The following is a 15,196-nucleotide window of genomic DNA, read 5'->3' as shown; positions in this document are numbered from 1 at the left end:
AAAAAAATTGCGATGGACCATCTTTAGGTAGTTTTGTTTTTCTTTTGGACTTCTTTTAATAGACTGTGTCGGACAATATCTCAGCACAACTCTTATATACAAAATCAATCTTCCGTTCCAAAACAATGACACAAATCAGGCAATGAATACTAATGAGGAAGAAATTCGTTTTAAAGGAAAAACAGATTTCCAATTTAGACCAAAATATGAGGCTATGAATTAAGCTGGTCAGATTTTACACACACTTGTCCCTTGGCCATATATCCCCTTCAAATTTGCATTCTGACATCATAATGAGATTGTTTGAAAAGAAATAATAGGGTTCTTAACCTTCATAACCTTCATTAAAAGGACTTTACGGTCATAACCTTCAGAATATTACTTCAACAAAAATATGGCCTAAAAGTACTAGTAAGTTGTTAGTAAAGATTATGCAATAAATATAGGGCGGCATCCTGTCAAAATAATGGGAAAAAAACCACCATCATATTGTTGGGAAACGAAATCGCATAGGTTATCAGTATGTCATAATTCACACATATTTATCATGAACCATAAATCTGCTCTTAAATGTAATAAAAATATACCTTCAATTGCCTTACCTTGGGATATACGAGTATGAAACACTGAAGTAGATATTATATATTTCGGTTTATTATTTGTTTAAGAGATCGCACGTAATTTTTTTTTATGAGGATGGCCTGAAGGTAGGGCGTTAGAAATATTAGTACCTGTTGCCATTATTTGCATAATCGTAAAATGGCGATTAAATTTAGGATATCATCTTTTTCCTCTTAAACGTCTCCATTGAAAACCACCTTACTTTTGGTTTTAGTCCAGGGGATTCTTACAGAAAGGCAAAATTGTGCAATTTCTTATAAAAGTATGAAACTTGGCACACATAGAAAACATAAAAATTGAAAATTTTAGGAATAATTTATTGAAAAACGTATCATCCGCATTTTTTGTTCGAACATCATATTTTGAACTACTAGTTAAATATTGACTTTCATCATAGTCATAACTCTACATTTCTTCATCATACTCAAATGTTGAAATGCATTACATACGCGATTAACTTGTTTTGTTTGTGATCTGAAGGCTGATTTTCTTTACATATGTATTGTAGGATGCCTGGTACAGGACCTTAGCAATTCTTCTGCTTAGATTGTGGCAAGAGAACAATTCCTAAGGAAAGACTATGTTTGCCGCGATACATATTCAAAATACACTGAACATTTAGGAAAAGACCACTGTGATGACAATGATGTTGCTTGTCAAAGGTGTTTTGTAAGATATAAGAGATCATTGAAAGTAAATCATTCTAATAAAGACATCCTTGCGGATACAGAAAATGACCTTGACTATGTTCCAAGTGCTAAGAAATGTAGAGTGGAAGCACTTCTGAAAAGTCCACAAAATATTCCTTTAGCTATATTATCGTCCAGAAATATAAAAAGCGGAGTCCGAAACTGGTAACTGGACATTGTTTGTTTGTTTGTTTGTTCGATTAATTAACGTCCTATTAACAGCTATGGTAATGAAAGGACGGCCTCGCATGTATGCGGTATGTTGTGTGAGGTGCATGTTTTGGGAGACTGCGATATATTCGTGTTGTGTCTTCTTGTTTAGTGGAACTGCCCTTTTTATAGTGCTATATCACTGAAGCATGCCGCCGAAGACACCAGGCAACAAACCCACCCGGTCACATTATACTGACAACGGGCGAACCAGTCGTCCCACTACCTGTATGCTGAGAGCTAAGCAGGAGAGGAAACTACCACTTTTATAGACTTTGGTGTGTCTCGGCCAGGGGACAGAACCCAGAGCCTTCCTCACAGGGGCGAACGCTCAACACATAGGCCAAAAGTGAGGCGGTGTCAAGGGAGGCATTAGGAATGATAAAGACAGTTAGGAAGAAGAGAAAATATAAGATCCTAAATTTAGTCGCCTTTTACGATCATGCAATATAGGCAGCAGGTACAATTCTAACGCCCTACCTACAGGGCTGTTTTTTTTCTTCTTCTCAAAATGATGATAATGTATACACACTGATTTGTATCTTGTTTGTATTTTATTTATCTTTTTTTCATGAGAGGAGTTTATTACTAGTTTAATATGTATACTTCATGTACATGTATATATCTCGTGTGTATTTCAAACATGCTTGAGAAAATACTCATTGGGCTCCCTTATACCCCAGCCCGGTTCATTCCAGTCTAGCCAACCTTCTAAGTGAACATCATTCCAGTCTGGCCAACTTTCCTGTTGTCACACCTTGGTTAGGCTTATTCAAACCAGAGTGACCACCAGATAAGTTCCAGGTAAAAAGTGGTCACTTACCTGTATATCTGGTAAGAGTGTATTGGAGGTGTGTGAGAAGAGTTTTTAACTGTACAGCAACGTTGACAACATTCAATAATATTCCGTTGGAAATAATGGTCAAATTCATAACCATCAGCCTGACAATGTTGACCTTACTGGTGATGCATTACACCAGTGCCATCGCTGTATAATGGAGGAACTTGTCTATTATAACCCAACCCCAAACCTACCTACAATGTATAGCTAGCTATTCTGCTATTATATGTGTATTTCGCTGCTCTGACACTAATTCTGCCCTCTGGCCATAAATTGTTTTAACTTCAATTTAACTAATATCCTGGCTCAGGTGTACTGTATTATACATTATATACTAGTCCAACAAATCTAGTGTGAATACCTGGATTAACGTACGTACAACCAGATGATTTATTATAAAAAAATTCTAGTAAAACCTTTAATCTAGCTAGAATGAATGTACAATAAAAAACAATGTAGCTACATACATATGTACATGCACTGTATATGTTTGTTTGATTAATTAACGTCCCAGCTATGATCATGTAAGGACGGCCTCCCATGTATGTGGTGTGTTGCGTGTATGTTGTGCGAGGTGCGTGTTTTGGGAGACTGCGGTATTTTCATGTTATGTCTTCTTGTACAGTGGAACTTTTGCCCTTTTTATAGTGCTATATCACTGAAGCATGCCGTCGATGACACCAAGCAATACACTCCACCCGGTCACATTATATGTATCTTTCAAACGATTTTGCGTATAGTTAAGTTTGAATATCTAAATCTAAATTCGTAATGAGACAACACGGCAAGAAGATGTTAAAATCAACAGTGTAAAGGTCTAATTAGCCGGTACAGTAGACTGTTTAGCAGCCACATGTACATAAATTGTCAAGTAAACAAAACACATTTTTATTATTAAATTGACACCCTTTATATATCACATTTAGATTAACCATGTCACCAATGCAGTAGAAATAAAACAAACCATCATCGTTTCGCTTCTTTACTCAATAAAATTGAATTCCTAAATTTATATCAACCACGATAACTATCGCCCAGACACCATTCCTACACATCGCACAGACCCGCACATCGTGTGCACACAGCACATCGTGTAACGTTGTACAGTCACACAACTGTAGCTTCTCCTGTACAGCCAGATACAGGTGATTGGGGTTAGCAGAACATGATAGGTGAACTTTGAACAGAGGCGTCGGAAACCTCCAGACGACTTCTAAAGTGTGATTGCAAGAAATCATACAGAGGACAACGTAAATATGTGAAGGCTTCTCTACCCTGTACAATTATGTGCATGTGATGGATGTTCACATCAGTGAAAGATGGACTATTATTGAAGTAAATATATTGACTTGCTTTTTATCTTTTGAAATGCTTAGACAAGACAATTGATGGTATTATACATTACAGTGTGTAAATAAGAAACGTATTAATGCTTTTGTATGATTTTATTCACGCTTTGTTTATTTGTTTGATTGATTAATTAACGTCCTATGAACAGCTATGGTTATATAAGGACGGCCTCCCATGTATGCGGTGTGTTGCGTGTATGTTGTGCGAGGTGCGTGTATTGGGAGACTGCGGTATATTCATGTTGTGTCTTCTTGTATAGTGGAACTGTTGCCCTTTTGATAGTGCTATATCACTGAAGCATGCCGCCGAAGATACTAAGCAACACCCCACGACCGGTCACATTATACTGACAACGGACGAACCAGTCGTCCCACTCCCTGTTTGCTGAGCGCTAAGCAGGAGCAGAAACTACCATTATTATTGACTTTGGTATGCCTCGGCCAGGGGACAGAAACCACAGCCGTCATCACAGTGGCGAGCGCTCACCTCAAGGCCAAAAGTGGGGCGGTGCCAAGGGAGGCATTAGGAAAGATAAAGTCAGTTAGGGAGAAGAGAAAAGATGATATCCTAAGTTTAGTCGCCTTTTCCGATCATGCAATATGGGCAGCAGGTACAATTCTAACGCCCTTCCTGCGGGGTCAACTACCACAAAACACCCAAATACTTGTTTGTTTGTTTGATTAGTTTAACGTCCAATTAACAACTAGGGTCATGTAAGGACGGCCTCCCATGTATGCGGTGTGTAGCGTGTGTGAAGTGCGTGGTGCATGTTTTGGGAGACTGCAGTATGTTCGTGTTGTGTCTTCTTGTATAGTGGAACTGTTGCCCTTTTTATAGTGCTATATCACTGAAGCATGCCGCCGAAGACACAAAGTAACACACCCCACCCGGTCACATTATAATGACAACGGGCGAACCAGTCGTCCCACTCCCTGTTTGCTGAGCGCTAAGCAAGAGTAGAAACTACCACTTTAATAGACTTTGGTGTGTCTCGGCCAGGGGACAGAACCCAAAGCCTTCCTCACAGGGGCGAACGCTCAACCCAAGGCCAAAAGTGAGGCGGTGCCAAGTTAGGCATTAGGAAAGATAAAGTCAGTTAGGAAGAAGAGAAAAGATAAGATCCTAAATTTAGTCGCCTTTTACGATCATGCAATAGGGGCAGCAGGTACAATTCTAACGCCCTACCTGCAGGGCTCAAAATACCCAACCTGCAGGTGGAACATCATATATTGCAATAAAAGTAGCAAAAATAATTTGTTTGTGTAATTAATTAATGTCCTATTAACAGCTATGGCTATGTAAGGACGGCCCATGTATGCGGTATGTTGCGTGTGTGTTGTGCGAGGTGCGTGTTAAGAAACGGAGACTTTAACCAGGTATCGTCAACTAAACCCATAGATCTACATATGCATGGAGATGTATTTTTAGCTGAGACCGGTTTTTGGTAGCCTAACTCTCATATAGAATTAAGGGAATGTAATATCTGCAGCATCTCTGTTCGAGTACCTGATTATACCTCAATAAATTATATACAATGCTTTATGCATGATAAAATTAGTGTTACTATTTTCATTCACTGACCTTGAATCGAGCATCATCTGAAAACGTGATATTTCTTCAGAAATTAATCTATCTGACCATTATACAACCTTAAAACCAACATCAGTAGGCATTATGAATTATGAAATGATCGTCTCCCCCCTTGGAAATGTTAAGTAATTTTGGTATTTTTTTTTTTTTTGAAGATTTTGTGATTATTTTTTTCTCATTCAAATTTTTTATTGATTTTTATGAATATGTTATTACACAGAACAAGGAATACAATTCATCACAAAACCAATAATTTGTCGTGCATTACAATTTTGTTATATGCAACAAGTAATTATTGGACATACACATTTACACAAACCCTACAAGACCAACACTTCATCTATCTACATTGTCAAAGAGACAGCTAAATTTCAATGTTTTCTTATTCAAACAAGGCATGCCATCCTCCCCATCTTATAAGGAATTTTGTATATTCATTTTTAGATTTATACATAACCTTTTCCGCCTCATACTACTTATATAATTTTGGTTCTTTGTGGTATTTAAACAAATCTCCGAATTCGCCGCCAATTAAGAAAAGGCCGATAGAAAGCGCGTGAAAATACTAACCATATCAAACGTTGCTGATTGGTTGTTCTAAAAATAGATTTTTATAAAATACCTCAAAGCGCTCTACGTAATGATAAACATTCGGGGTCATTTAAGGACGTTTCCTATGTATGTGGTGTTTCGTGTGTGTGAAGTGGGAGACTGTGGTATAGAGCTATAATACCAAAGCATGCTGTCGTAGACATCAAACACCACACCCCACCCGGTCACATTATACCGACAACGGGCAAACCACTCGTCATATTCCCTTATGCTGAACGCTTAGCAGGAGCGCAGAAACTACCTCTTTTTATACTTTGGTTTATCTCAGCCAGGGAACATAACCTAGAGCTTACCTCACAGCGGCGAGGGGAACGCTCAACAAAAAGCCAAAAGTGAGGCGGTGTCAAGTGAAGAAAGTTAGTGAGAAAAGAAGCGAGTCTAAATTTAGTCGCCTTTTCCGATCATGCAACCAGGGGCAGCAATACAATTCTAACGCCCTAACTGCAGGACCAAGGTGTTTAAGTATGTTCGTGTCATTTTATAGACATAGTGTGGGGTATCTTAAATTGTGTCTTCGGTGGCATGATTCAGTGATTACATATGTAACACTATACAGAGGGTAAGACTTCAAGTATACAAGAAGACTTAACTCGAATATACCGCAGTCACCACGCACTTTTAACACACAACACACTGTATACATAGAAGGCCGTCCTTACATGACCTTGGGTGTTAATAAAACGTTAATTTAGTCAAATAAACAAACAAAGGTTTGCCCGTCATCATTATAATGTGATCGGGTATGGTTTATTACCTGCAGGTAGAGCATTAGAATTATACCTGCTGCCCCTATAGGGCTGGAAGGGTCATTCGCGAGATTATCAGAGATCTTACGTGATTTGGATTTCCGGATACAAACAAACTAGTCACGTGACATTAAAACTTGACAGCTTGGTTGACAGGAATTGTTTGTATCTTCAAATCAATGGCTTTCTCTGTTCTATATATGATGAATTTTGTGTCGGGTACAAAAAAAATCACAAATATTCCGAGACTGTTGTTAGTTCTGAATTCATACATTCAACGAATTTCATGAACATGAAGGACGACACAATGAAGAGCACCCATACTTTGATCAAATTCAAGGTCAAAATACAGCAAACTAATTACGTATACAAGACCGACTATGAACACTTATGAATTATTTTAATAAAATGTTAATCGTTAAATTGATACGTAATAAGCCTTTTGGCAAGTAGCATATCAAAGCGTTTATAAAGAGTCTAATAAATTTCATATTACCAAGCATTGAGTGTAAGATTCTATTTATCAGATCAGTATAATATATCCTGTAAGAATGGCGGAATCAAACTTGGATTTGAGATTTTTGTCTACCGAGACGATTATGCGACATCATATTTTGATCATGACGTCATTATATGTACCCGTGACGTCTCAATAGTATTATTAATTTAAAGGTGTGTTGTGATATTGATGACAAGGCTAAACAAGTTAGTAGTTCAGTTATGTGATAGATATACATTTATATTATTGACAGAATGTAAAACTTCTGTGGTTTTGAACACTACTATATATAAATATGAAAAGAAACGAGCAAAGGACCTAGTCTACATCCTTATTCTTATGTCAGGGTTCCAACTATTTTATAGATGACAATCTACTGCTTCTAAAACCTTGTGGAAGTTTAAAGCTGTCAGTCGGCTATATTGCATCATCTTTTAGACTGAATTTCCAATCTGCCCACAGGCGCTGGTCTCAATATTTGAAATTCTGCTGCATATTTTCAAAGATTCTCTATAAATTGATGTGCAGTTGAATTAGAATCACTCTTGTTATTAATCTGATTGTCAGTTGAATAGGCGGGACATGAAGTGGTCTAATTCCTCTGACTGTTCAGATGATCCATCCATATTCTCATCCTATATATCCATTTTCTAAGTGTCTGAATGCAGCTGAAATATCATGAATAAAAATGAATTTTAGGCTGCCCTCTAGATCTGTACATTCACAGTTTCATACAAACATTTGTAGGAACAACACTTATTGCAATACAGTAAGAAATACTGGCAATTAGTTTTACATTACACATACAAATTATATAAGATCACTTTAATCTACCATGAAACAACAAATGTCAGTAGATTTCTGTTGATTTAATACCTTCACCATTGGGTTTTATTAGTTAAACAACAATTTAAAAACCAGGGTCATGTAAGAATACCACTGATAAGTGGCCAGTTCCTACCAACTGCCCCACATGGGATTCGAACTTGCGACCCAGAGATAGAGGGCTTGTAGTAATATTTCGAAACATATTAACCACTCAGCTACTGCACCTAACCCCCTCCCTCCTCCTAATTGATAATGAAAAGATTTCATTTAACTTAATGTTACTAAATCATTTAGTTTGATAGACTGCCCTGCTGGCCCTGCAGGTAGGGCGTTAGAATTGTACCTGCTGCCCCTATTGCATGATCGTAAAAGGCGACTAAATTTAGGATCTTATCTTTTCTCTTCTTCCTAACTGACTTTATCTTTCCTAATGCCTCCCTTGGCACCGCCTCACTTTTGGCCTTGAGTTGAGCGTTCGCCCCTGTGAGGAAGGCTCTGGGTTCTGTCCCCTGGCCGAGACACACCAAAGTCTATAAAAGTGGTAGTTTCTGCTCCTGCTTAGCGTTCAGCATACAGGGAGTGGGACGACTGGTTCGCCCGTTGTCAGTATAATGTGACCGGGTGGGGTGTGTTGCTTGGTGTCTTCGGCGGCAAGCTTCAGTGATATAGCACTATAAAAAGGGCAATAGTTCCACTATACAAGAAGACACAACACGAACATACCGCAGTCTCCCAGTACACTTACCTCGCACAACATACACGCAACACACCGCATACATGGGAGGCCGTCCTTACATGACCATAGCTGTTAATAGGACGTTAATAAATCAAACAAACAAACAAACAAACAAACTGTCCTGCAGGTAGGGTGTTAGAATTGTACCTGCTGCCCCTATGGCATGGTCGTAAAAGGCGACTTAATTTAGGATCTTATTTTTTCTCTTCTTCCTTACTGACTCCATCTTTCCAAATGCCTCCCTTGGCACCGCCTCACTTTTGGCCTTGAATTGAGCGTTCGCCCCTGTGAGGAAGGCTCTAGGTTATGTTCCTGCTTAGCGCTCAGCAAACAGGGAGTGGGACGACTGGTTCGCCAGTTGTCAGTATAATATGACCGGGTGGTGTGTGTTACTTGGTGTCGGCGGCATACTTTAGTGATATAGCGCTATAAAAAGGGCAATAAGGGCAGCAGACACAATTATAATGCCCTACCTGCAGGGCCACCCCCGAATTCATTTTTTTCTCTCTACCGTCTCCCTTCACACCACACCACATTTTTTTCCCTTTGGTTGAGCGCTCGCCCCTTGGTTCTGTCCCCTGGCCGAGACATTATAAAAGTGGTAGTTTCTTATTTTGCTTAGCGCTCAGCATACGGAGGTTGTGATATCTGGTTCGCCCGTTGTCAGTATCATTTGACTGGGTGGGGTGATTCTTGGTGTCTTCGGTAGTATGCTTTGGTGGTATATCACTATAAAAGGGGCAACAGTTCCACTATACAAGATACAACACGAACACCGCATACAAGGGTGGCTGTACATACATGATCCCGGCAGTTAAAAGGACGTAAATTTAATCAAACAAACAAATGACTTGGGGGTAAAAAAAGTACCCAAACTCTTTGCTTTCTTGGGATAGCATTAAACTATAAAGAAATTCTACTACATATTAAAAGATTACTTCTTTTAGAAGATGATGTGATAATATCATGAACAAAATCTATTGGCTCTTGATTGCATTGCAAGTTCCAAACACTCTTGTAACGCAGTCTCCGAAAACACATTGTACACCTCATACATGGGAGGCTGTCCTTACATGACCCTGGCAGTTAATAGATCTTATATTTAATCAAACAAACAAGCCAAACCAAACAATCTTGATCAGGTGGGTTCATGGTCACATTTTTATCACTTTCTATCAATATTTCTAGAGCTTGTATGTTTGGATTGATCTACAAAACAAGAAATATGTGTTTCTATTTAATTATGCTTGATATTGTAGTTGTATATTTTATATGTAAAGTAATTTGCTGTAAATTGTCAAAATGGTATGCTTCCTTTGTAGAATAACTTTGTTATATAATATTCAACTGTCATATCACATGTGCTATATCACATTACAGGTATTTTGATATAAAATTTTCATTTCAATATTTTAAAGGAATTTTGTGAATTAAACTTTTATCATTTCGATGCAAATGTACTCATGGATTTATTGCAAATGATAACCTATAATGATTTTTAGATTGTCTTGTATCACCGCTCTCTATCAGTGACAGTTGCACTCATTCTGTACCTTATGGATGAATGTATATTCTGTTGTTAAGCACTAGTAATCCTTTAATACACTTTACTATAAAAAGGGCAACAGTTTCACTACACATGGAGACACTACACTAATTTACCGCAGTCTCCCAAAACGCACACCCACACTTTACAGATTATAAACCGCATACATGGAAGGCCGTCCTTACATGACCCTGGCTGTTAATAGGATGTTAATTAATCAAACAAATATCCTTCTTTACACCTGATGTCCAACGGCCTCACAAATGTGTTGCGGTTTGTAGCTGTAGCAGTGCGTGTTTTGGGAGAGTGCGGTATATTCGTGTTGCCCTTTTTATAGTGCTATATCACTAAAGCAAGCCACCAAAAACACACCCCATCCAGTCACATTATACTGCCAATGTGCAAACCAGTCGTCCGACTCCCTGTATGCTTAGCGCTAAGCAAGAACAGAAACTACAAAATGTACCACTTTATAGACGTTGATGTGTCCCGTCACAGAATCTAGAGCCTACATCACAAGGACGAACGCTCAATAGAAGGCCAGAAATGAGGTGGTACCAAGGAAAACGTTAAGAAGAAAAGATAATATCCTAAATTTAGTCGCCTTTTACGATCATGCAGTAGGGGCCGCAGGTACACCATGATGATCATTATTCAATTGTGTGTCTATATCTGATCCAAAATCTACTTAGAAGAAGGGCTACCAAATTTGTTCAAATAAATGACTTTGACATTCATTCAAAGGATATCCCAAGGTTTGGTGTACCAACGGATATAATAAAGCTCCCGATATTTACATGCATGCATCATGATTCAAAATTCTTTGCTGCATCAAATGATACCCTAAATCCTAGTATTGTGCTGCTCAATTTCAGATGGTACTTCTTGGCAATTCAAAACTTTTCCAATCTTGCCCTGCTGGGAGGGCGTTAAACTTTTACCTGCTGCCTTTATTTCGTTCTCGCCACACACCGCATACATGGGAGACCGGCCTTAAATGACCTTGGCTGTTAATAGGACGTTATTTTGATCAAATAAACGAAAGTCAAACAAATTACTTTGATATTAATTGTTTAATACCTGTGTTTGAAATACAATTGTGTCTGAAACAAACTGCACGTATACCCCTTGATCATATTTAAACAGATAATGTGAAATTGGATCAAAGATTCGCAAATGCATTACATATTAAAATGAATAGATCTAGTAAATCTGCCTCAGTGCTTGTTGAAATTTAGATTGAAACATGTTGGGGGGAAATGTTTATCTCCCTTAGTCCATTGCGTAAAATTCCGATTTCATCGAATCCTACCCAAATATCGTTAACATGTCCCGATAATCGCATTAATTCTGCTGCATCTCAATCATAGCTATTCTGACAAATCAGATTAAAAAACACACTCTTAATATCACCCTCGCTATTAAACGAGTGATAATAAGGATCTTTATTTTAGTCAAACTTAATTCTAAAACAGCTGAATATTGCAATTAAATTGGTATTTTATATATACTTTTCACGTTCGATCAACCTTAGTAAAAAGGATTTCTAGGCTAGTCAAGTCGATATCGGAACAAGAACTTTTATTATTGTCCAATCGGTACTCGGCATATGCCGATGAAAATTGAGCCAACCTTTTCAATTTACTCCGGTTTTTCACATTGTAACCCATCACTATCAACAATGACTATGTGAAATATTCCTGAAGGCGAATCTTCTGAAACAACTGTAATGTTCTCGCGGACATCTAATGCCCAGGGACGTTTGATGCCGATGAATTTCGACAAGAAATGACGATCTCTGATCTTCCCATCCTTACTCAGGGTCATAATTGTGTTTGATTTACTATTACATACATAGACCGTTCCGTTGAAGACAGTAAAACCGGAAAGTCCATCTATGTGTTTTACTCCAAAGTATTTTCCCTGAAAAATGGACGGCTACGATGGATTTTCTCACACCATCTAACACAAGGATACTGTCCTCTGATAACAGACAGAGGTCAGCAGGTACTAGAATACAATTTCCTCCGAAAATACCGGGAAGGACAGTGTGATAGCGTGGTCGGATGGAATGGATGACTTGGCCGTGGAAATCGATGACGTCAATTGATTTGTCGAGGGCTGACACTAGCATACGCTGTCTGTTGTACACGTGAATGCCAATGTAATGTTTGGAAGTTTTAAGAGGTTCTCCTTTAACCTGAAGAATAGGTTCCACTTCAACAGTGTAAATCTCGTTAAGAGACCAACAAGTGAAAAGAACGCAAGAAGAGTCTGGGATTAGAGCGATGTGGTGAGGTTCCATTACGGTCAGTTTCTCAACACATACCCCAGAACTAACATCGAACTTCATTACCAAGCTATTGTACTGGTCCACTACGATCACGTGGTCTCCGACTATGCATAAATCAGAAAGAGTGAAAATCCCCCGAACATTGTCATGTACGTGAATTGCCCGATGCGAAAAGCTTTCGAACAGCGCTGTTGAAGATACCGATGCTGTAGAACCGCGCTTCCCAGCTACATGTATAAAGCCTTCGTCATCGTTGGATAATGAAGAATTATCTACGCTGCCACATGATTGTTCTAAATCGGGGTTAGAACCAGTTGAAGTTGTAGCATTTTCTGAAGTAACCTCTGTGTTTCTTGTGATATCAGTCGCTGTTGCAGTAGGTGTATTTTTCGAGGTTGTATTAGATGCGGTGTCGAGGGGTTCAGCCGATGTTTTAAGAAATAGCTCTAATTCAGATAAATCGTCCGACTGAACACAGATATTTTCCGTCGCGTTCGACTTCAAAATACCGACAGTCTGAAAATTGGAACAAAATTCCAAAAGGTCCTCGTTTGTATCTAGATGGAATGAAGTTGCTCTGTCTAAAACAGTTCCAATGTTGTTTAGACTACCATAATGCTCCTGTATCCGCTTATCACTTTCATGCAGCAACTGGATTGTTTTCATTACATTATCTCCGGTTTCTTTTGCCTTTCCAAGATCCTGCGTCAAATGCAAGATATCATCCTGTATTACATTAACAGAGGACACCATATTGAGGACGTCGTTGTCACGTTGATGAATTGACTGCGCGAGATGCTGCACATTCAGTTGTGCTTTGCTCCAAAACTGTTGTAGCACTTCTTGTATTTCTCTTAACGAGGCTTGAGAACTAGATTTAGATTTCACAATCATGTCCTTGCTCTGTCCGCCTTGTAGTTTGAGGTCAATAATACGATTTGACAGTTTGTCAAATCGTGTCATAAGCTGTGTGATGAGCCCATTAAGTTTTTCAGAGCAATCATCAAGTGGAAAACTAAGACATTGTGCATGATCTATCCAGGCGCAAGTCGCACATAGTAACAGTGCATGCGTAAAACAGTATACATCCATGATATTAGATTCATGTTTTGTACAAAAGCTTTGACATTCGCCGCCGTCTGTCGATTCTTTTTCAGAAAACACACTTTCTTCTTTTGGAATTAGCGAGTTCGAATCATGATTTTGCACCGTTGTTAAGATTGCCATAAGTAGCAGATCAGACGGTAAAGATTTAATCCAGGTACAAAACTCCACTCCACTTGGACATGAGTTAGCTGTCCGACATATTGGACATTTAATCTGACCCGATTGTACACATTTCTGTCCGTAGTCAAGTAAACAGGAAAGGCAAAACGAATGATCACACGATAACTGGCGAGGGTCTTTAAATATTTCACAACATACACTACATGTGAGGTAGTCTTCAGTCAAGTTAGAAGCTAGGCGACTCGCCGCCATGGTCGTAGTGTACTTCACCCGTATTACGTTGTACACATTGAAACAGTACACACACGTAAAGGAGTTAGATGTGCTATATTCCAAAACGTCAGAAAACCACTTAGCTAGATATGGTGTTCCGGATGTCACCTTAGAATGTATTATCTACATAAATGAAACACTGTCTTTCACGGAAAAAAACCTTATAAACCTTGTGCATTTTTTCAGTTATTTGTTAATCACTAACCTGATGATGTTATTTGCTTCCCCAGAAAAATTACTATGTGGAAATCCCTCATCTCGTTACCACGTAGTCTCCTGTGCGTATATATGTATATTATATCATGTTACTACTAATGATTAATAATAGCCGTCCAGCCTGTAGTCATATGTGTGTACTTGGTACGGATAACGTTAGTGTTTGATAAGAGGCGAGGACTTCGCTCAGACGTCCCCAGCTACAGAGCCAGACGATAACACATTTGTGATATCACCGTGAAGTACTCTGAACATGGGTGCAACACAATATCAAACCTGAACGGTCTTATTTTTAAAATAAGATATTCTTGAATCAAAGATGGGTGATGTGATTAAGCTAGTTATTATATAACTTTGATCTAAATGGAGTCTTTGATTTTAATATTTTTCTTATTACGTCAGTAGTAATTAACGTTGATTTGGTTGGTGATCATGACCATAGCTGTTAATAGGACGTTGATTAATTAAACAAACAACTGATTGATACGGCGTAAAGTTTCATTACAATAGCAGCCGAAGTCATTTAAAGACTGTCGCCCTGTATGCAAATGTGTTCTGGATGTTAATGCATGCCTGCTTTAGGAGGATGCGACGTTTTTTAAATTGTTATCGAAATATTTACCTGTGGGGTCCAGGAAACTGCAACATTCTACCATATATCCGTGTAATTGGTGATATATATCAATTATGGACCTTTGGTGAGCTTCATACGGTGTTATATTGCCCGAATAGATTAAATGATGACCGGGGGCATAGCATCTATATTGGCAATATAACACCATATGGACCGATTAAAGGTCCTTATATTTTATATAGAAAGGTCGTTATTTTAACAAATGTCAAAAAATGTGCATATTATTTACACGAAAGGCATTTGTTAAAGAACGACACCTTACAGAATGCAGCGTTTGGACAATGT

At 38.5% G+C, this 15,196-nt stretch overlaps 2 protein-coding genes across 2 annotated transcripts in view; one reads left to right on the top strand and one right to left on the bottom strand.

Moving 5' to 3' along the window:
* Nucleotides 1-15,196, top strand: part of LOC138317715 (perlucin-like protein) — a 62,820-nt gene that overhangs the window by 28,291 nt on the left and 19,333 nt on the right. The gene's annotated exons all lie outside the window — the stretch shown is intronic.
* On the bottom strand, nucleotides 11,074-14,217 carry LOC138317710 (uncharacterized). The gene is given in 2 exon segments (XM_069259566.1): nucleotides 11,074-12,173; nucleotides 12,175-14,217. Coding segments are annotated over 2 exon segments (2,130 nt in total). The 5' UTR covers nucleotides 14,041-14,217; the 3' UTR covers nucleotides 11,074-11,909.

This window comes from Argopecten irradians, chromosome 3 (genome assembly GCF_041381155.1).
Source record: "Argopecten irradians isolate NY chromosome 3, Ai_NY, whole genome shotgun sequence".
NCBI classification, from domain to species: Eukaryota; Metazoa; Mollusca; class Bivalvia; order Pectinida; family Pectinidae; genus Argopecten; species Argopecten irradians.
The sequence above is the reverse complement of the archived record's forward strand: the minus strand, read 5'-3'. Positions and strand labels throughout refer to the sequence as shown.